Here is a 22,221-nt window from a genome sequence, read left to right on the forward strand (position 1 = left end):
TGGCATTATGAATAGGTAGATGGGAAGGACCTTCTGCTGCATTGTAGTACATTGAAGTGGTTGAAATGTAGAGGCGTGGACCCACAGGGCAGCAGTGCCAGAGTGGGTCAGAGGATTTGAATCTGTGCTTCAGGATCTCCCTGTCCAACACTTGATATTTAATGCCCATTGTTTGAGCCTGGATGACCATGTAATAACACTTCCACAAGTGTGAGTATACTTAATATGGGAGTCCAGAAACACAGGATTTGCCTGTACCATCGTAGATGGCAATTCCACCCAGAATCTTTCCCTCCTGTGCAGATCATTAGCCTAATTTGCGTTTTAAAGGGAAATGGGTATCTTGCTATAGGAAGTTTTTAAAAACTGCTCTATGGTGGGATCAGTAGCATGTGAGGTGATATCAGAATGCTTGTTAATCAGATCAAATAAGAATTGATGGAAGAACTTTGTCTTCCTACCGTATTCAGACCAACATATTCAAAGGTGCTAATTCACCAGTGCTATATTTCTGTCCAGAATGAATAGGTCAGCGGGGAAAGCCATGCACTGACATGTATTTTGTCCTGACTGTTCTCTGTTCATGGCACTATTCTAGGAAAATATCAAAGAGGTTAAAAAAACCAAACATACTGCCTGCCATCCATTTACAATGTAAACATTTTAAAGAATTAACAGTGTTAAAAAAGGATGGAGAAATCTAGAGGAAGAGAATTGTAGTTTGAAGGTAGGATGTGGAGGTTTTATTTAGTAATATCAAGGATCTGGAGTTCTTTTTTTTTTCAGATTTTAAAGGAAAGCATTGTAATAAACTGGCAGATGGTGAACAGGCATATATAATCGGCAGGGAATCCATAACGTGTGAAGAATGCTCAAGGATGAGAAAACCATGAGAATTTTCCCAGTTTCCGCTTCCAACTTTGAGTTTTAGTTCTTTTTATTTTTTTTTTATTTTGAGAAGTGTTTTACTTTGTGAGAAACATGTTTCCATCTTAAAATCATTCTAGAATCTGAGGAAAACAGCTTCAGTCTTAACTGCTGAACTCAGCCCACTCAATGGCGGGAAATCCCAAGTTCCTCGGCCTCGTTCCTCATGTCGCCCACCAGAGTGGGGAGCTTCCCTGTGCTCAGGGGAAGCCAGCCAGCGTGTTTGCCACATCCTGGCTGTTTCTCCTCAACTACACACATGTTCCTTAGAAACCAGTGTAGGGATAAGATCTCCTTTGGAAAAAGGGGAAGGGGGCAGGCGGTCTGTCTCCTAAGAGTACTTGAAGTGGTTTTATTAACCTGACAGGTGTCCTTGAGGCACCTGAGGAATTGAGCCTTCTCCTGTTCAGAGGCTTTTTTATTTTTCCCGAGGGTAACATATTGTGTGAGGAAAAAAAATATTCCAAGGTGTATATTAATGGCTCTGGCACTACATGCTCATTTTTGTCATTGAGAAACAATATTTTCTGAATAACAGAAATGTGTCTCATCCCTTTCCTGTTCTTTCTCTGGCCTTCTTCCGAGAGGCCTGTAGTAAATCATAAATTAAAATTCCCCGTAGAAATGAAGTCTGCTGACAGATGCTTCAGAGCTCTGTTTCCACACACTTGCTTTTTGGCATCCACCTGTCAAACAACAGCTCAGTTTTTCAGATGTTTGTTACGTGTTCCAGAATCTCTTAAGCATCTGACAAGAGTTGAGCCTTATGTGTCACATAAATGATCTTTTAAATATGCCTCTTTTCAAATGTTTATTTAATTTTTTATTTGTATGATCAAAATTCTAGATCTGAATTATTTTCATCATAGAGTTAAAGAGTAACGGACTCTGGAATTAAGGCTAAAGATAAGCAGCTGGCCTCGGCACTACAGAAGAGGAATAGTGACCAAATTATTTTATTGCTTTCTGTTTATAATAATGTAAAGGAGAATACATTTTTAAATTTAATAATACCGAAACCTTGGAATTAACAATACATGAAAGATTTCACTGAATTCAATAGATATGTCCAAATTTCTGAAATACCAGTATTTGAGAAATTCAAAAAAATAGTCTCATTTACTTATAGATACTAATAACTTGAAGATTAGCAGTTTACTCAGAATATACTGTGACTGGATTTGATACCATAAAAGTTTAATAAGCAGGATTCTGGTGAATTCATGTGTTCCTTGTTTTACTTGCTTTTTATCTTTGTGGCTCAAACACTGACTCTGTGAGATGGGTGTAAGGAAGTTGTGTAACACTGTAAGTCATCATGCTTAATAAGATGACATGGATTGGCTCCATGTATTTTTTTTTTTAATTTTATTTATTTATGATAGTCACAGAGAGAGAGAGAGAGAGAGGCAGAGACACAGGCAGAGGGAGAAGCAGGCTTCATGCACCGGGAGCCTGACGTGGGACTCGATCCCGGGTCTCCAGGATCGCGCCCTGGGCCAAAGGCAGGCGCCAAACCGCTGCGCCACCCAGGGATCCCGGCTCCATGTATTAAATGAAGAATGTACTTAAGAAATTTCTAAATTCTTAGATATTGTCATGCTAGAATTTGTCAAAGACTTAATGAAGAACTTGTTATTAGAATTCCTTTTACTATTTGTCCTGATTGCCAGCCCCACAGAAGGCGTTACTGAGAGTCTGTGCTTTACCACTTTTTGGGGGTAGTTCAGTGGTGGATATTAAGTTTGGATCCTTCCTGAGAAAGTCTGATGACGGATACTTTTAGTGCTGTTCTTACCTGAAAAAAACTTAAGGGAATCCATTTTCTCATGAATCAAGACTCTAGGAAAGTTAGTGGCACGTTTTGGGGGGAGAGTGTATGCGTTCTGTTTCATACATATGGTTTCCAGAATCCAAAATGATGTCCTTATGTATTTCTTTTTCTGTTTTGGACCCTGCCTCTTTTGCTCTCAGCTCTTTCCTTTACCACTTCATCATGGTGGATATTTTCCTCTGTACATGTCTTAACACCCAATCTGTGTCATAGAGGAATTAATGCTCCTTGGTGTTTTTATAGTTATGTAATATTATTTACACAATATTCCGTTAACAGAATAAAAGTATGCTTGCTTGTCAGTGTTATTTGTAAAATGTAAAATGTAAAATTGTAAAATGTATCCTGCTTTGAGTGAGGTCAGCTTCAGAGTTTCAGAATCAGAGAGGATTTGACTGCTTCTTTCATTTTGTGGGCAGAGACCTTCTCTGCCCCAAGTCCCCAAGCAGGGCCAGATTGGAGCCTCTGCTGAAGGCTGGTCAGGCGTGCATCTCCCCGGAGCCTGCAGCCTGCTTTGCTGTGAAATCTTTGCACTGTGGTCATCTAAACTTTCCCAGATTGCAAAGATATGGTAAGGGATTCTCCGTTAAAGAAAAAAGGAGAAAGTGTTGAAATAATTGGTTTCATATTAGGACACAGGCCAGTTATTGTGGGGTTGAAGTTGATTTGATTTTATTTTGACATAAAGGATAGAAGAAGAAATACACTTAGGAATGAAATCACTTGAAAGAAAAGTGGAAGAGTTGTGTTTTCAGGTGAGGTTTCTACCAGCACCAGCTGTTGCCACACGATTCACCTGTTGCTCATTTTCAGCATGGAGGTGCTGGGTACTGGGGGCAGGTGGACACCAACTATGGGAGGAGGACCTGCCCTGAAACAGGTCATGTGTTTTTGGGGTGAACTTTTCCATTTATAGGTCTTCCATTTTCATCTTTTAACGGTCAGGGTAGGCAGAGAAGGTGGTGCTTGCATTTTATAAAGAAACTGAAGACGCTTAGGCAGTTTGAGATTGACTTTGAAAGCTAATTAGTAGCTGAGTCATGACTAGAAGGCAAGTCCTTAACCCCTCTCTCTCCCTTCCCCAACTTTTAAAAAAATTATGGTAAAATAGAACATAAAGTTTACTGTTTTCGTTATAAAAGCTCAGCGTCATTAAGTACATTCACACTGTTGTACAGCCATCACCGTCATCCATTTTCAGAACCTTTTCATCATCCCAAAAAGAAACTCTGTACCCATTGAACAGTAAGTATCTATATTCCCTCCCCTAGCCTCTGGTGACCACCATTCTACTCTTCATCTCTATGAATTTGAGGACTCTAGCTCCCTCAAACAAGTAGAATCATGCAATGTTTATCTTTTGGGGACTGGTTTATTTCATTCAGCATAATGTCTTCTGAGATCATCCATGTTGTTACGTGTATCAGAATCACCTTCATTGCCCATCTCAGTCATTTTTGAGTGTACAATTCAGTAGTAGTAAGTATATTCACAGTGTTGTGCACTGATTCATTCCTCTTTGAGGCTGAGTGGTATTCCAGTATATGTATACCACGTTTTCCTTGTTTTTCTCTCCATCCACCCGCAGGACACTGGGGTTGGTTCTACCTTTTGGCTGTTATGAATGATGCTGCTATGAATAATGGGGTACCTCCTCACCTTTTTTCCTTGAGCTCTTTTAAAGACTGCTTGTAGAACTCTTAATGTAAACACTGGTAAACCGGTAAATGCATTTCTAGAGTATCGTGAATGTCAGAAACAATCAAGTCTAGATCTCACTAAATTAGATTGTTTGGTGTAGGAAAGAGATTTAACTATGGGAACATGAATGGAAATAATTAGCTAGAGATTCAATCATTTTTATTTATTCAAGGGAATAACCAGCAAGTGCCTGTCAAGAATGAAGTAGATAACTGTGAAACTTTGAAGAAGGTTGACACAAAGTCTTCCTCAGAAAAGAAGATTCACAAAGCATCTAAAGAAGACATATGTTTTGAGAAACAGGATGTTCCTCCAGTCGAGGTCTGTATTCCATTTTCTCTTGCCTATCAGTACAAAACCCATTTTTAGGGCTTAGATGGCAAAGCTGTGTCATGTGTATTTCATACCTTTCAAAGGGGGCTAGTTATCATGCATTTGAATCTGCATTTATAAATTGTAAGTTGAGATGTTTGAGAAGTTTTGTTTATCTTCTAATTATATACAAGATATTAAAATAATTTATAGTAACATCAGATAGCTCTTGTTCTCAAGGGAAGCAGTCCTTAAGCAAATGGATTAAGGTAAAGATGGTAGAATAGAAGCAGATCACCTGTCTCTTCTCTCCAATTGTCCAACATCCATTTTAGGGTCTACTCTTGCTGAGTTGGAACCATAAGCCAAAATCCACAGGAGAGGGATGCGTATCTAGCTTGCTTGAGTGGGCCCTCATACAACAGAACCCAGAAGAGAACACGTAGTTGCATGCTGTCCTGGCGAGCTTGCTCTCTTCCTATCAGTGTAGGCTAATGAAAATCATCTGAGCACAACTGAACCTGTAACTCATAGGTGAAAGCAGATAGGTCCACGATAAAGGCAGGAAAGGTATTTAGGAGAATTTACCTACTTTACATCAGAACAGAAGTATTCATGTGTCAATATAAGCCCAGGGAAAACAGCATTCTGACTATGCAGATACATACCATGTACTATGCGCAGGTACACACACACATACACACACACACACACACACACACACACACTAAAAGTGAATGAAAGGAATAGAACATGGAAGACAGGTAAAGATCCTAATCTAGAAGAAAATATATCTGGAGACCAGAAGGAAACTCTTTACACTATAGATAATGAACTCAATAAAATAAGAGCTTTTTTTTAAAAAAAATATTTTATATATTTGAGAGAGAGCAAGTGAGCTCGCAGAGGGAGAGAGAGAGAGAGAGAGAGAGAGAGAGAAGCAGACTCCCCACTGAGGAGGGAACCCGATGCAAGGCTCGGTCCCAGGACCCCAGGATCATGACTTGAGCTGAAGGCAGATGTTTAACTGACTGAGCCACACAGGGACCCCAAAATAAGAGCTTTTTTAAAAAAGAAAATTAATGGGACGCCTGGGTGGTGCAGTGGTTGAGCGTCTGCCTTTGGCTCAGGGCGTGATCCCAGGATCCGGGATTGAGTCCTGCATCAGGGCTCCTTGCATCTTCCTTGCATCAGAGCCTGCTTCTCCCTCTGCCTGTGTCTCTGCCTGCCTCTCTCCCTCTCTCTCTCTCTGTGTGTCTTATGAATAAATAAAAATCTTTTAAAATAAAAATATGTAAGTAAATAAAGGGAAATTAATATATTTATAAAGCTAAGTCAATGAATGAAGACCCAAATGACATTACGCATTCTGCCAAAAATAGAATTACTGATGCTGAGAAAGACTTTGAGATAATCCAAATGAGTATGAAGGAAAAAACTGAAGAGCTGGAAGCATTTAGATACGGGACAAAGGAAGACAAAGCAGCCCAATGTAAGAATAATGAGTGTTGAAGTAAATGGCCCAGCAAATGGATCTGAAAGGTACTCAGAGATGTAATAGAAGAAAATTTTCCTGATATGAGGGAAGAATTAAATTTATAGAATGAAAGGGCACACTGTACACCAGGAAAAACTGACACATAATAATGGACATAGGCACAGCCTATGATCTTAAAGCATAAAGAATGGAGAAACACCAACTCAGGCTTGCCTCAGACTTTATAGAAACATCGAATGCCAGGGAACAGTCATATCATTAAGAGAATAAACATATGAACAAGAACATTCAAGCCAAGCTGACACTCAAGTACAAAGGCAGTGGACAGACATCCTTAAAGACAGTGAACTCATCATGAATCTTTCTGAAAAAATGAAGTTAATGAAATGTAGCCAACCAAGATACAAATAAAAACAAAGACCCAGGAGTACAGAAGCTGTGTCAACAGTCTGTTGAGATTTCTATCCATTTTGTATCTAGGATTAAGACTGAACAGTTGGCAATCATAATTGCAGTACAGATTGCATCTATTAAAATTCTAATAAAGCAAAAAGGTAACATAATCTGCAAAAAACAGGGAGAAGTATTGAATGGTAGGTGACAACCAGTTTTAATTTTATTTTTCTTGGTAGAGAGTCAACACTATGTAAAACAACGTGTCATTTAATAGGGTGACAACTTAGGAAAATATCTTTCACAGTCTTTTTCTTAACCTTAGAGAGATCCTTAAGGAATTAATACATCATGTGGAGGCTAAACAATGATTTGAAAATTGGCAGTTCCCTGGGTTATACTTCAGTTTTTTATGTCAAATTCAAATAAAACCAAACCTTTAATTTTTATATAAAAAAATACATCTTCATTGTGCTCGCTTTGGCAGCACATATACTAAAAAAAAAATATTACATCGTCCCAATGTTATACATTATTCCCATCATCTCTCTTGCCATCCTGATGTGTCTGTAGGTTCATAGATGGTAAAAACAAGCTTTTCCAAATAATCCATGGCAGGCCGTGGTTTTCCTGCATGGTTGAATTTGGGGTGGTTTTTTCTTCTTTATATTTCTGTATTTTTGCTTAAACTTTATAACAAACAGGAATTTTTCCTTTAAATAACGTGAAAATGATGCAAAATATATATATACTAGATATCCCAAACTGGGAATTTGCAGTCTTTTAAAAGGACAGGATATTTTTAAGTAGCCAAGTGCCCTAATCAGTATACAGTGGAAGGGATTTCAGAGAGTGAGAAGTCAGTGTAGCCTGCAGCAGGCATAGGAACCACTGAGTCCCACAGCATAATGGGGAGCCGGAAGAAATCATCTCTGGGAAGAGGCCCACTCAGGAATGGGAAGTAATGGGAGGGAGGAGCGAGAGTCCCTCAAGGTGGTGAAGGTATGGCACACCAATTCAAAGTTTAGACTTTCTCCCCTAGATCTCAGCTAGAAGCACAAACAGGAACGAGGTGAGCACAGCAGTGAGAAGTGATGATGCCCGTAGAGTGTGGTTGGTTGCCCACTAAGGAACTTCACAGTCAGGTTTTCAAAAGCATATCTGTCCAAACAGAAGGTCTTTTTGGAGGATTTGGCTTGAGGATGGCCAGTTTGAGGGGACTCTGCTGCAAATGATGGGGAGCTAGGGAAGGTTTCTGAGCTGGGGGGTGAGCAGAGCGTAAATCACAAGTGGGAAACAGCCTGTAGACTGTGATTTTCTTGGAGGTCATTATTGAATATTTTTCAGTTCAGGTTGACAAAGATGGGCAGAAGGTCTATTACAGAGATTATAAAGTGTAGGTTAGTAAATGCTTGAATGAAGATGTGAATAATGCATTTTTGGAGGGTCAGTGTGAATGTTTTGAAGGCTGGGCTGGAGAGGGCACAAATGGACACCAGCTCTCTTGTAACAAGGAGGCTCTCACTCTCCTGGGAGGTGTGACACGAGGCTACATTTGGGCAGGAGCAAGGGGGAAGGACAAGGTGAGGAGGTAAGAGATTAGAAGAAAAACTACCAGAATTTCCCTGTACCTAATTGCATAAAGGAGAGGAGCTATCTTTTCTTATATAACTATTTGTAAAAAAAAAAAAAAAAAAAAATAGCTCCAAGGTCGCAATGAGAAGATGGGGAATTCTGATGTACACAGTGAGTTCATTTTTATGTTTATCAAAGCAGTGTTGCATGTTTTTTTTTTTAAGATTTTATTTTTTCATGACAGAGGCAGAGCCATAGGCAGAGGGAGAAGCAGGCTCCCTGTGGGGAGCCCCATGCGGGACTCGATCCCAGGACCCCGGGATCATAGGCAGATGCTCCACCACCGAGCCACCTAGGTGCCCCTGCAGTGTTGCATATTAAGAGCATGGAGTGTGCAGCCAGACTTCTTGGGTTTGAATCCTAGTCGTCATTTATTTGCTCTATAGCATCAGGCAAGTTAGTTAAATGGCAGTTTCCTCATGTGACAAATGAGGGTAGTAACAGTGGGCCTCCGCGCTGGGGCTGAGGCTGGCTGAGCCAGCACGGGAAGGGCTTAGGGGAGCGCGCTCACCAAGTGCCGACGAGTGCTTGGTACAAAGGACAGGACGGCGTGTGACCACATCTGGCAGTGGGAAGGGCCGAACTGGGGCTCATGTGGCGACTCGGGCCTGGAGCTCGAGATTTGGGAGCTGTACCTGTTGGAGCTGGAGGGCGACGCTGAATTCTCGGAGGTGTGTGTGCACCCAGAAGAGCCGGGCCTGCGGGCGAGCCTGCGGTGGCCGTGCAGCTGCAGGTGGCCCGAGCGTGCGGTATAGCAGACGGACAGAACTCGAGGCCAGAACACTAAGCTGGGCCACGGGCTGTGCTTTCAGGAGCAGAGATGAAGTCATTGGATTTGAGGCAGGAGGGAATGGGTGAAATGAAAAATTGAGCCCTGGCAGCCTCTTGCCAAGGGCTTCGGGACTTCATGTTGCCCTGCAGCGAGACCGAAACCAACACTGAGATGGGATGACTCAGTGGCTGCGCAGCCGGCATGCAGGCGGGGCAGCTGGAACTGCTGCCAAGTCCCGCCGTCTGAGGGCCACAGGAGGAGGTGGCTCCCGGGAGCTGTGCTGCGTGGGGCTGCTGCTGCTGGCACCCATCTGCTACGTATAGGTGCCATTTCTGGATTGCAGACTGCGTGCCAGCCCCCGTGCCAGCCCCCGTGCCAGCCCCAGTCCTCTACGCTCGACCCCTTGCTTATTTTATGGCAGTTTTCGTAATTTATTCCTGTTGTTTACTCTGCGTATCTTCACTATTCCATCTTGGAGGGCACGGGCCTTGCCTTTTTTTCTCTCCGTCCCTGGAGCTCAGATGTCGCTTGTGCAACAGTGCCAGGGGTCATGTAAGCTGCTCCTTCCTCTTCTGGTCTGGGAGCCTGTGTAAGAGAGACATGTGCGTCTGAGGATGGCGGCCAGCTCCACAGGAAGGCCACAGGGAGCTGGAGAATCTGGGGGAGGACCATGGTCTATTAACTTTTTTTTTTTTTTTTTTTTTTTTTGCTGTCTCCGTGACTCACTCCCAGATTTTGCAAAGCTCTTCTTTAAAACCCTGCGAGTGTACTTTCCGTTTCATTGTTCGTTTGGAGAAATCGTTCTCAATAAACACATCCCCAAGGGCAGTACTCAGTGTTTGTTTTTCTTGTACATTCTTAGGGCCTAACTTTGCAGCTTAGAAAATTGTATAAATCTGTCTATAGTACATGGGGAACATTCCTCTCGATTTATTGGCAAAGAAGGTTGAAGCCCAGATTTGAGAGCTGCAAACTAAATTTTAACCCTAGCCCTGCTGTGTTTTTTTAGCAGACTTTTTTCCCCTTAGAAAAGGAATTCATGATTATTATAAAAAGGGAGAGAAAAGTCTATACAAAATGAACTACTTTGTACATATTTCTGTATTCTATTTCTTTTTTATGCAACTTTAAAAAAAAAACTCAGGACCATCATTATGTATATGTAGCATTGTTAATAATGTCGTAATTCCAAATTTTCTCATGTTCAGAACAAGGAGAACTTTGTTTTCAGTGGTTATATAACATTCCATCATTTAGCTATGCCCTAATCCTAAACCGTTCCCTTGCGGTTGGCCATTAAAGTTATTTACAGCCTTTTGGTTTCATAAATAGGACTATGATGAACTACATTGTTCTCAAGTCTTCCTTGTATACCTGGTATATCTTTGTTAGAGATTTCTGGAAGTAGAATTATAGAGTATCGTTATGTGTGCCCCAGATTGCTTTCCAGAAAAGTGGTCCTGATTCACATTGACATGGATGCTATAGGACAACACTGGCTTCCGCAGCTCCTGCCAGCACCATGTTTCTTGCAAAGTCTTAGCATGATAGGGAACTGTTTTGTTTTTCATTTCAATTTGTGTTTTTTTCCTAGGGAAAAGTGAGCACTTCCCTTCATTTCCTTTTTGGGTAAAATTCTGAAAAACAGGTAAAAAAAAAAAATCATCCATCCGGGACGCTTGGGTGGCTCAGTGGTTGAGGGGCTGCCTTCCGCTCAGGGCATGATCCTGGAGTTCCGCTCAGGGTGTGATCCTGGAGTTCTGGGATTGGAATTGGGATGAGTCCCGTGTGGTGTCCGTCCTCCCCCCCAACCCCATTGGGCTCCTAGCAGGGAGCCTGCTTCTCCCTCTGCCTATGTCTCTGCCTCTCTTTGTGTTTCTCACGAATGTGTAAATAAAATCTTTAAAAGTAAATAAATCATCTATCCAAAATCCTACCCCCAAAATCCATCCATCCATCCTTCCTTCCTTCCTTCTTTTTTTTTTTTTTTTTATAAATTTGGAAGTGAATGACTCCCCCAGCACCACTTGTGCTCGGAGACAGACGCTGTTAATGGCACTCTGCCTCCCCGTGCTCTCCCCCCAGCTCTCTCCTGGTGTCTACAGGCAGAAACAGGCAATGTAAACACACTCGTGTTTTTTAAAACCAGCAACGAAAGATGAGGTACAGACTGGTCTGTAATTTGCCTTTCCTGAAAACATACTTTATTAAATATTTTGGATGGAGTCTTCATGGTTTTTAGCCTCTTATATTTCTTCTGTGAATTTGCATTTAACATGCTTTGCCCACTTTTCTGTTGCATGTGTTCTTATTTTCCTTGAGAACATATGGCACGGTATTGACTCTACCTATCAAACAACGTGTTTGGTTTTTTTTTTCTTAGTCTGCCCTTATTTTTTATTTGCTGTTACTTTTGTACAGCAGCTTAAAGAACGTTTTGTGGAGTCAGTCTGTGATTTCTCTTCTTTGATTTCTTTGCTTTTATAAAAGTTTAGAAATCTTTTTATTTGCCTACCCTGTAATCAGTGAAATTTTCCCTTCTGTCAGGAATGTCAGAGAACTTCTCTAGTTCAAGTAATTCAATAATGTGATAATAGGCATGTCTTCTATAAAGTGCTTGCTCTGTGTCGGGTCACTGACAGATGACCTCTTCACAACAGCCTGTTGAGGATGACGCAGGAAATTGAGGCAGAGAGAAGCTAAGTAACTTGCTGAGGATCACACAGCCAGTAAAAAGCGTGGAGTGAGATTCAAATCAGGCCATTTGGCCTCAAGAGCTGTGATCTCACTTGCAACTCTACATGGACTCTTGCCCTGGTTGGCACTGCCTCCCTCTGTGTGTGACACCCTCTCCGCCAGAAAGCCAAGAGCCAGATTGTCCTTTTATTCCCCCTCTCACTTCTTGACAAGTCTGTTGCTTTGAGTGTCTGGTTTCCTCCCCTGCCCCCCACCATCTGCTGCGTCCTGTGCTGGCCTGTTCTCCCCAAGCTGGACTGGGGCCCTTCCTCTTCACGGCTGTTCTTTCCTCCCTCCCCCTTCTCACACACACACAAACACACACACACACACACACACACACACAGGCAGGCCATTCATTGGTTTTTCATTCCTCAATATGTCCTCTATCTCTTCCCTCTTTTGTCTACACCCTCTTTCAGTCCCTGACCCCCCACCCCACTTTGTTTGCTCATGGATGCTGCTTCTTGCTCATTTCACTCACCTGAGTCCCGCGTGCAAAGCACTCTCCTGGTCATCACTAGCCAGTACTCAGAGATAGTGACTGTGCCTCCGACCACCCACTCCCACGTCTCTGTCTCTATAGTCCCTCTTGTTTGCACAGGATGAAGCTCTGACCAGATTGAGTGGAGGGAGACAGCCAAGTGTCAGTGTGACTACTGACCAGTTCACTCTGTCTCTGACCCAACTTAGAGACAGATCCCTTCTTTGTTTGTGACTCTGGAGGGGCAGAAAGACTAGCTGTGTTGAGAAACCTTTCTTGGCCCAAGGAGAGGGGAATTCTTTTCTCCTCCGAAGCTAGAAATAAGCAGGGAACAGTACATGAATGAATACGGTATATAGCTAATGTTTAACTTTGGATAATATCTGATCTTATGTTGTTAATGTGTTTGTTTAGCATCAAACATAAGCAGTTAGCATTAAGACCCTGTGAGGTAGGGCTTTGTGTGTTTAACTTGTGTTTTTAAAATGCCCTCAGAATCAGAAAAAAAGTTAATACATATTTATTGGGGGAGAAACTAAAGGTTATCAAGAAAAAAACACAAAAATCCCATTATCCCACCACATATATAGTTATGATTTCATTTCATTTCTAATATTAGTTTATTATAGTAAGCCTGCGGCTTTAATAGATACATGAGGCTTTCAGTACCCCAGATGTGTAACATGTAGGCATTTAAAACCTTTTATCTTTCTTCTTCCAAGTCCTGTGTGTCAGTCAAGTGTATGTTAGAAACTCATGATTTCCTTCTCTGATTTCTGGACCAGCCTTCTCAAAAAAAGAAGGTAAAATGAGCCAGTCTTCATTCTTTATGAATTGTGAATCCTAAAGGTCAACAGGAAGAGGACTCTGAGCTAGGGGATTTGCCTCTGTGAAGTCTCTGAAGGATGCATTTTTCAAGCCCTAGGGTCTCCATTTGTGAGCTCTATACCACCTCCCACATGCATGCAGATAGTGCCTCTGCTTTAAAGAGGCAGAGTGTTAGAAGGAAGAGAAAGAGTGTAAGGGACTTTGAAGGCAGGAGCTACTGCAGAATGTTAACAGGCAGGGGAATCCCCTCCCCTTGGGCAGATTAACAGATTTAGCCTAATGTACAAAAGGAAAAGACCCAAATTAAAAAATGATTACATATGTATGTATATATATTTATATATGTGTGTATTTATACACATACATATATATAATTTATAGATATGTATTTCATGCTAAATTAAGTTTTTCGAAACCACATTTAAAACATCAAGCATATTCTTATTTACAAAAGCTTAAATTACGTGGCACACTCAGTGGAGACTGGCTATCCTCCTAAAGGTTTTCTGTAAACAAATAAAAACGTAAATACACAAATTATTCCTACATTGAGTTTTTACATGATTTTTCTTCAGTAGTAATTCATGTGAATTGCACATACCAAATTAACAGGTGAACGTTGGAGAATTTATTGCTGCTGAAGTTAACAGCAAGCTGACCCTAAATTGCTAACAGATGTTTTTCCTTTTTAGCCCCTTTGGAATTTTATAGGCAACAATTGTTTCTTCTTTTTGCAGAGATTGAGGGAGGTAGAGCAAAAGGGAAATGAAAACAGGAGATTGAGAAATGCATGTCTCCATTTTCACCAGTGTTGGAGCATTCTAAATTCATATGGAGTTGATCTTCAAAAGCTGGGGGGAAAAAAAGTCTTTTAAATGTATATTTAGTCACTTTAAAGCTTCATTTCAGATTTCTCTTTTCTCTTTAGCAAGAAGATCCTTATAAGAAGAAGAAGCTTCAGGAGAAAAAGGAAGGAAATTTACAAAATTTAAGTTGGAATAAAAATCGAACATGTAGAAAAAACAAGAAACGGGGTGCTGCTCAGGTCTTGAGGTGTGTAATTTTTACAACCCCTTTAAAATGTTCATCTGTTTTTACCCTCTAATTTTATACTTAGCTATTATCTTTAAATCTTATTTTTGTTATGTTGGATACCAAGAATAGAATATTGACATAAAAGCATGTTATTAAAATTGATATATATTCTGGTTATGTTTTCATTTATTTTGTTAAAATACCTTAAAGTGAATAGATTTTCTGTGTGTGTTCTTACTTTAAAAGGTGCTCAAAGCTATGGCAAGTTTTAAAGAAAAAGCGTAAAACATCCCCTGTGCCAGGCCCTTCTTTTCTGTGAAGTGCAGAAGCATTTGTGGGCAGGTGACAGAACAGCTGGGTGCTGGCAGGCCCCCCAGCTTTCCCCTCCCCCACGTGGGGTCCTATAGTGAAAGAGAATAGTCATCATTCACGGAACCGAGGTTCAGTCCTGCAGAAGCTAGGTTCTTATGTGTCTGGAAAGTGAGGTGTCTAGACACTGTGTGTCTTGCTGAAAGCCCCAGAATTTAAGTGGCAGGCCCAGAACTGGTATTCTCCTTTGGAAACCTTGCTTCCTGAGGTCACTTTAATCTCTCTGAGCTTTCATTTTGTTATCAGTAAAATGAAGGCACTGGATAGTGTTTTTGTGGAAATCCCATGTTTTTTCAACAGGTCAGTAGTGTGTACTTTTTTTTTTTTTAAGATTTTATTTATTTGAGAGAGAGAGGGCATGAGAGAGGGGAGGGGCAGCGGGAGAGGGAGAAACAATCCCCCCCCCACCCCCCCTAGCAGTCTCAATCCCAGGACCCTGAGGTCATGAAGGCAGCCTCTTGCTGGACTGAGCTACCCCGGTGCCCCAGTAGTGCATGCATTCTGACTCCAGATCCACACGGTGACCTAGTCTCCGAATTATGTATATGTGCTGCCGAGCAAGCACTAGTCTCTGAATTTTGATTGCTTGGGTTAGACTTCTAAACACCCAACATGTGCCCAAGCTGAGAGCCTCCAGTAGAGATGCTTTCTCCTGCCTTTTCCTCCCTAAATCCATGGATGGAGCTTTTCAGGTGTCCCTCGCACTAACAGTGCCTCTGTCAAGGACCCCAGTTGTACTTAGGAACCAGTTCCGGCTCCCTGATTCCTGTTTGTGACTGTCTTGGAGTGGGAGAGGGTGGGGTATAATTAAACCCTACCCCTACCTGGGCTTTAAAGCCTGTTTCCTCCTGAGTAATCCCTGCATCTTCACCCACTCTGGCTTTTCCTTCTTTTGAGTCCTGGCATCTGGGGATTTCTTTCTTATGAGCTCAGCTAGGTATTTATATGTGTTTCTGCCAGATTGTTCTCTAGTGGCTCCAAATCTTCGTGTGGAAGGGGCTCCACCTTGCTGCGGATCTGCTTGTTGTTGGAAGGGGGCTCGGCCTACATTGAGGCCACGGCCTCGGGACGGGAAGCACACACGGTGCAATTTACGGTGTGTGTCCCTAGGTCCCTGAGGGCTAGCAATCTGGAGCTCAGAGCCGGTGATTCAGCGTCGTCGTAGCAGCTCCCCGGCATTGTCACATGTACTCCGCTGGAGAAGGCTCAGGCAGTTCCAAGGTCCCTAGTTCTCACACTGAGCAAACTGCAAAATACAAACATGAAAAAAGAACAGACTTGTGGTTTGTTTGCTAATACCAAACACTAATTGTTGGTAATTCTTTTTATTAGGCTAAATTATTTAAAAACTGCATTGTGGCATCTTGTAGAAAGGAAAGTTACACCTCATATTCCTTTTACATGTATTTTCAAAAAAAATTGACTTAGGTTACTCTAAAGTATTGTATTTTCCTAATATGAACATACAGGAAGATAGAAAATTTGAGTAGAATTTCACCAATTAAAAGTGTCATGGTATATTTCTACAAGCAGATTTCTGACATGCTAAAGAAACAAGTTGTTAAAATAGAACTTTAGCTTGTAGCTATTCAGAATGTTTTGATCACATGATGCTTAAGAAGTAGGTGGTTGTCAGATTGTTTCCTTGGCTCTTCTTCTGTTGTACTCTTTACCTTGAGTAGTCAGAAACCAGTGGAATCATGTGCTACAGGCCACATATTTTGTCGTCTTAATGGGCATCCTACAAACCTGCATGAAGTACTGAAACTGGACCATGTGACTAGCCATCTGCGGACTCCTGTGGCGTTCTGTTTCGCCATTTCTGTTTTGCCACTTACAAAACCATTACCATTCTTTCCCCAAGGAGTCTAGTAGATGTTATCATTGGGCTGTGAACTCCTTGGGAAAAGAACTTTAAATACATGGCACATTGTAGTCACTCAGCAAATGTTTGCTGAATGAATGGATGAGAGAAGATGTAAAGTAACGTTCAGTACCTTCCCCCAGACACCAAGGAGTAGGTTCATCTATTGAGAATCCTATATCATGCTAAATCCAAGGAAGATGAGCCAAGAATCTTGGCTTCTGGTTCTGAATTTGCCACTTAGGAGATGATGGAGGGACTCATTTAACCTTGTGGAGTTTTATTCCTATCACTGTGAACTAGGAAGTAGGTTAAATGAGCTCCAAATTGACTGTAGTTCTAAAACAGCAAAATCTTTGTCTTTTTGACATCCCTCTCTTGGTGTCTTCTCCCCCAAAACCCCAAGAACAGAGGTCTCAAGTTGTCTCAGGTTCATGTTTTCACCTTTAATAAGTCTCATGGAAAGCAAGAATGGATGGATGGATGATAACGTCCGGATGTGATTTTGTGTGTGTGTGTTTGGTTCTTCTAGGCCTTCTGAACAGAGTGAATTAAAACTTGTGTGCAATGAATTTGAAAGGTCTGAGTTGAACAGTGGCATCGATGTAAGAAACTGGTGTGTACAAGAAAGTCCTGGAGAAATTTGTAAAACAGATGGCGGCATGGGAGGCAGCTTACCTGCTGCACAGGGAGAGGCAGGTATGTAAGTAACCACATTGGGCTATGACTCGTGCTTCTCTTGGTATCTTTGGTTCCTCCAGGAAGTATCCAGGGTAAAGAAATGGGGTCGTAATGAGATTATCACTTGACAGGCAACTTCGCTTCCTAAAGTCCGAGTGGAAAGCTATCAGGATGAGACTGGAAACCTGAGATTCTTTTGAACCTGGGCAGGCTTCTGGTGTTGCTCGCTCATCCCTCCCCTTAGAACCTGGCCATTCTCAGCTCTCCCCATGTGGAGTGCTGAAGGAACAGGGGTTGCTTACTCTGGGGGATAGCCAGGTGAGAAAAGTGTTCTCCTCCCACACCTGAGCCAGGGAGTTCCTGCAGAGCCAGGCGGTTGTCCCAGCTGCTGGGTAGAGTCTCAGGGAATGGAGGGTGGAGGGCACCCAAAGCTAGGTCCAGGTGGGGCAGAGGATAGCGGGAGGCTCATGGGCCATTGAAGTTGGCTGTACATGAGGGGGTTGGGGTGTGGGAGTTGTAATCCTCCCACCAGCCAACACCCGTGTTTGCAGACACTCGTCAGCATCCATGTGCACAAACTAGCAGAGTTAATGAGCTTCTCTCTCCACCCTCTCATGCGTCCCCTTAATGCACATGTTGCTTTTTGGTCATATTGGAGATTTTTTCCATTCACACATAAATAATACTTTGAAGCTCCTAGAGGATATCTTAATAAAAGAGGGGAGGACATTACCTATAAATTTCCAGCTGTTGGAGTAGCCTGTTTTCTTCCCAGGAGTGTTTATTTCCAGAACCATTGGCAGATCACGGTAATCAGTGGTCTTGACAGACTGAGCCCCGGACGAGTGTCAGCGTCCATCCCGTAGGCAGAGTAGACGTAGCTCATCTCCTATTTCTTCAAGTCCCATCGTTGGTTTCAGTTCACTTCTTTCTTCTCCCTGGATGAGCAGAGGTAGCCGACCCTGGAGGTGAACCCGGCCTTCTTCATAATTTCACCTCTCCCCTTTGATGAGACATAGCATCAGGTTGAAAATCGTTCAGATGAAATGCGACTTGTCTCTCTGTCCCTGCAGAGGGTTACTGCCAGAAGCCTGGGAAGAAGTGCGTGGAGAAGTCTTGCTCCGATTCCAGCTCAGACTGCGGCAGCTCGTCGGGCAGCGTGCGGGCCAGCCGGGGCAGCTGGGGCAGCTGGAGCAGCAGCAGCAGCAGCTCCGACGGGGACAAGAAGCCTGTGGTGGGCCCTCAGCACTTCCTGCCAGCCGGTGAGTCCTGGGGGGACACCCTGGCCCTGGAGAGTGACCCTCCCTCCCAGCCTGCCTCCTGCCCCACCGTGGCCACCACCACCACTGCCACCACCACCATTGTGCCCAGTACAAGGCCTGGATGTGCCGTCCAGCGCCTGGAGCACACGCGGGACTGCCGACGGGAGTGTTTACTTAGCTTTGGGTTTCATTCACTCTCTTGATTTTTTTTCCCTTCCTTTTTCTTCCCTCCCCACTCTACCCTGTCGTCGTCGTCGTCATCATCATCACCATCATCATCATCATTGTAATGTCTGTCTTTGAAGCAGTTTAAAGACTTCCACATTTATTTTATTACTTGCACATTTTTATTATGGTAAAATATATATAACAGGATTTACCTTTTTTTTCTTTTTTTTTTTGGATTTACCATTTTTAAGTGTGTACCGTTCAGTGGCCTTAAGAACACTACTCTTGTGTAACCATCACCATCACCCATTCCCCAAATCTTCTCATCAGCCCAAACAGGCTCCATACCTTTAAACAACAGCTGTCCATTCTCCACTCCCCCAGCCCCTGGAAGCCTCTCCTCTACTTCCCATCTTGATCAATTTTACTACACTAGCGTCCAAGTGGAGTCACGTGAACTGTCATTTTGTGTCTGGCTTATTTTGCTTAGCGTAACTTCTTCAAGGTTCACCTTTTTCACCTTTTTAAGGCCAAATAATATTCCATTGCACACACACACACCGCATTTTGATTATCCATTCATCTGTTGGTGACCACTTGGGTTGTTTCCACCTTCTGGCTCTTGTGAATAATACTACTAATGAACACTGTGGCCCTCTCTTGTTTTTGAGAAATTTGAAGATTTGGGAAAGGTCGAAGAATTAACTTACTTTTGTTATATTTACTCTCGTTTTATTTTGTTGTTGTTGTTGTTGTTTTAATAATGCCTTAGAGTCCGTCCTACTTTTGCCACCTAAAGAGAATCACCGTCCACTCTTGTGAACTTGGCGTGCATTCTTTTAGTCCGTGTTTTATTTTACATTCATATGTCCATCAACAAAGTGTAGAATGTTTGTTTCTAACTTACGTAAAGGAAATCATACTTCAGTATATCATTCTGCATCCTGCTGCTTTCACTAGGTGGTTTTTTAAGCTCCATGCCTATGTAAAGATGGAGTTCATTCCTTCTCACTGTTATTGTTAATGTAGTAAACTCAGTCTTCATGTAAGGAAACTGTGGTGAGATTGAGGTGCTCACACATGTGAGGCCTTTGTTCACCGGTCACACTCCATCCACTCCCACACAGCCTTGAGAGAAAGGGCCAGTGTCCCTGGGCCCATCTGAGGGGTGAGGCCCCGGGCTCAGAGAGGTTGGCAGCTTGTTCCACACCCCAGTTTGCTCACCAGGGGCTCGGGCTTGAACCCCGTCTCCTCCCTGAGACAGGCTGCTTCAGGCAGACCCCTTCAGCGGCCTCTAGGCTGTCCTCTTCTCTGTCTCCTCTCAGCCGTGAGACCTATAAAAAAAGGCCCTTTCTGAGAGACCAGAGCACTAGTAGCCATAAAAACCTACACAAAGCACCCTGTGTCTTCAGACTGTTTCATTATCAGCCGCCTGCCAAGGAGCCTTTGAGACACTGTTTTCTTAATGACCGCTATAAAATTTTAATATCACTGATATGCACTGTTTATTACTGTGTACTGAGCTTCGGGCCTAAGAAGATAAGATCTTCTCAAGTCCCGACAAACACAGCCGTCCTGCTCCCTCTGGGGGACACTGTCGCCTGCATAGAGACACACACAAGCGCACATGAAGGCAGGCAGGCCCCTGTGCTTTGACAGCGGGGATGCATTTGGCCCGAGGAGGCTTGGTTTTCGCAGCCTCCATCCACCGCTGAAGACAAAGTTTGCTTGACAATGTTAATTCAAGATTTTGAAAAATCAGTACTTTGTAACAACAAAAAAAAAGAAGTGCAGCTTTTGCCGACAGGAGCAAGATGATAAAAATGGTTGATGGTGCTGCTAGACAGTGGCGTGTATGTAGTTTATAAGTTGTTGGAGGGTTATGGACTTCCAGGAAAAAGTCCCCAGTATAATTAATGATGTAAAAGACCATAAAGGCAAAGTACATATGAATTTTACACATATGCGTACACATAAAAGAGATTATAAGGAAACATATCTAATGTTGAATGGCAGTGTAATTGTAGGTACCTCCTGTTTTTCTTCTCTAATGTTTATATTCACAGATTTCCTACAATGTTACTTTTATAAACTGCGGGGGTCTATTTATATAGCAAGATTTCTTTTATCAGAAAAATCCCTGTGAGAAAGTTACATAATATTAATGGTTTCAGCTTTTTCCCCCCTGTAATTAAAACACTGTTAATCCAAAATTCATAAATTTAAATGTTGTGTTTTAGTAAGTTTTTGATGAAAAGATAAATATAATAGAGATTTTTTAAAGAATAAAATTAATGTGAAAATCAGTTACAAGTGAGAACTAAATTGCTAATTGGGCCTTAGTGGTATTAGCAATCTGTACTTTAATACACGGTACAGTTGAATTACACTCTAAAACCTTGTGATACTTTTTTTGCTTTTATGTAGGAGACAGTGTTTCACAAAATGACTTTCCTTCAGAAGCTCCCATCTCCTTGAATCTTTCTCATAACATCTGCAATCCCACGTAAGTTTAACTTCCTAACTTTGGCAGGTGTTTAAAGTACTGCTTTTTCTGTCGCTGTGCTGCAGGTGATTTGCACTTTGCACTTGATTCTGCAGGTGGAAGTAGGAAGACTTTTTAAGGATGAGAGAAAAGAAAATCCAATTTTGCTAATAATTTAGAAAGTAGGATCCTTCCCAGTAAACATGTTTCAGATGGGCACGTCTCTGGGGTCCCCATCGGTGCCTGTGGCATAGCCACATTAGAAAACACCCCATTTCTGGGGCAGCTGGGGGGGCTCAGTAAGCGTCTATCTGCCTTCAACTCAGGTCATGATCCTGGGGTCCTGGGATTGAGCCCTGCATCCAGCTCCATTGGGCTCCATGCAGTAGGATCCTGCAGTTTGCCTCAGTTAAACTTATTTTATTTTGTTGTTTACTAAAAAAAAAAAAAGAAAAGAAAAGAAAAAGAAAGAAAGAAAAAAGGCTTTGCTGGGTCTTGGAAATTTGATATGCCTCAACCAACCCCTTTCTGGCTGTGTGCCTTTGTGTCTCTAGCATTTATGTGTCTTGGGGGGAGGACTCGTGTAAAACTCAGACATGATTGAACAAACATGGTGTGTCCTTGTACAGAAGGTGTCAGCAGATCTTCATTTTCTCCCTTTCTCCACAGGAACATGAATAATCTCCCACAATATGCAGAACCTCCCTGTCCCAGCCTTCCTGCCGGGCCTGCCGGTGTTGAGGAAGATAAAGGTGAGGTGCAGACTCTTGGTCCAGGCAGGGGTTCCTACACATCACAGGCCAAGGAGCTTACGAAGATGAGCAGGTTGGGTGGGGCTGGGTCCTGGGCCAGGGCCCTCTTGTCCGAGCCACGTCACTGGGCTTCCGTGCATTCAGAAGGCACCTGCCCTCTGCACGAGCGTCATCAGGGGCCTCTGACTCAGGCTACCCCCTCCTCATAGCCAAGGCACAGGTGTGCAGGGGGCTGCTGCTGTGTTTAGTCCACCTTTTCCTCCTGCGGTGACAGAAAAGTAGAGGAGGCAGTAGTGAGCCCTGGTTGGAGAGCTTGCCATGGGTGAGGTTCCAAGGCCTTAGCCCACTTCCCCTGCCCACTCCCCATCCTTCGTACCTCCCACATCTTAGAAGCCCCTTAACCTGGCCTGGCAGCCTCGGTGACCAGCCTGGCTCCCGGACCAGGCCTGAGACCAGGTGGGGAGAATGGCGGCCCAAGGGCATGG

At 42.8% G+C, this 22,221-nt stretch overlaps 1 protein-coding gene across 4 annotated transcripts in view; it reads left to right on the forward strand.

Moving 5' to 3' along the window:
• Positions 1-22,221, forward strand: part of TMEM131L (transmembrane 131 like) — a 161,226-nt gene that overhangs the window by 133,439 nt on the left and 5,566 nt on the right. For all 4 annotated transcript variants that reach the window (XM_038559066.1, XM_038559067.1, XM_038559068.1 and 1 more), the window contains 6 exons: positions 4,635-4,783; positions 14,049-14,173; positions 16,921-17,087; positions 18,143-18,331; positions 20,927-21,005; positions 21,654-21,736. In XM_038559066.1, coding sequence (XP_038414994.1) covers positions 4,635-4,783; positions 14,049-14,173; positions 16,921-17,087; positions 18,143-18,331; positions 20,927-21,005; positions 21,654-21,736 — 792 coding nt within the window. The remainder of the gene's footprint in view (positions 1-4,634; positions 4,784-14,048; positions 14,174-16,920; positions 17,088-18,142; positions 18,332-20,926; positions 21,006-21,653; positions 21,737-22,221) is intronic.

This window comes from Canis lupus, chromosome 15, assembly GCF_011100685.1.
Source record: "Canis lupus familiaris isolate Mischka breed German Shepherd chromosome 15, alternate assembly UU_Cfam_GSD_1.0, whole genome shotgun sequence".
In the NCBI taxonomy this organism is placed as follows: Eukaryota; Metazoa; Chordata; class Mammalia; order Carnivora; family Canidae; genus Canis; species Canis lupus.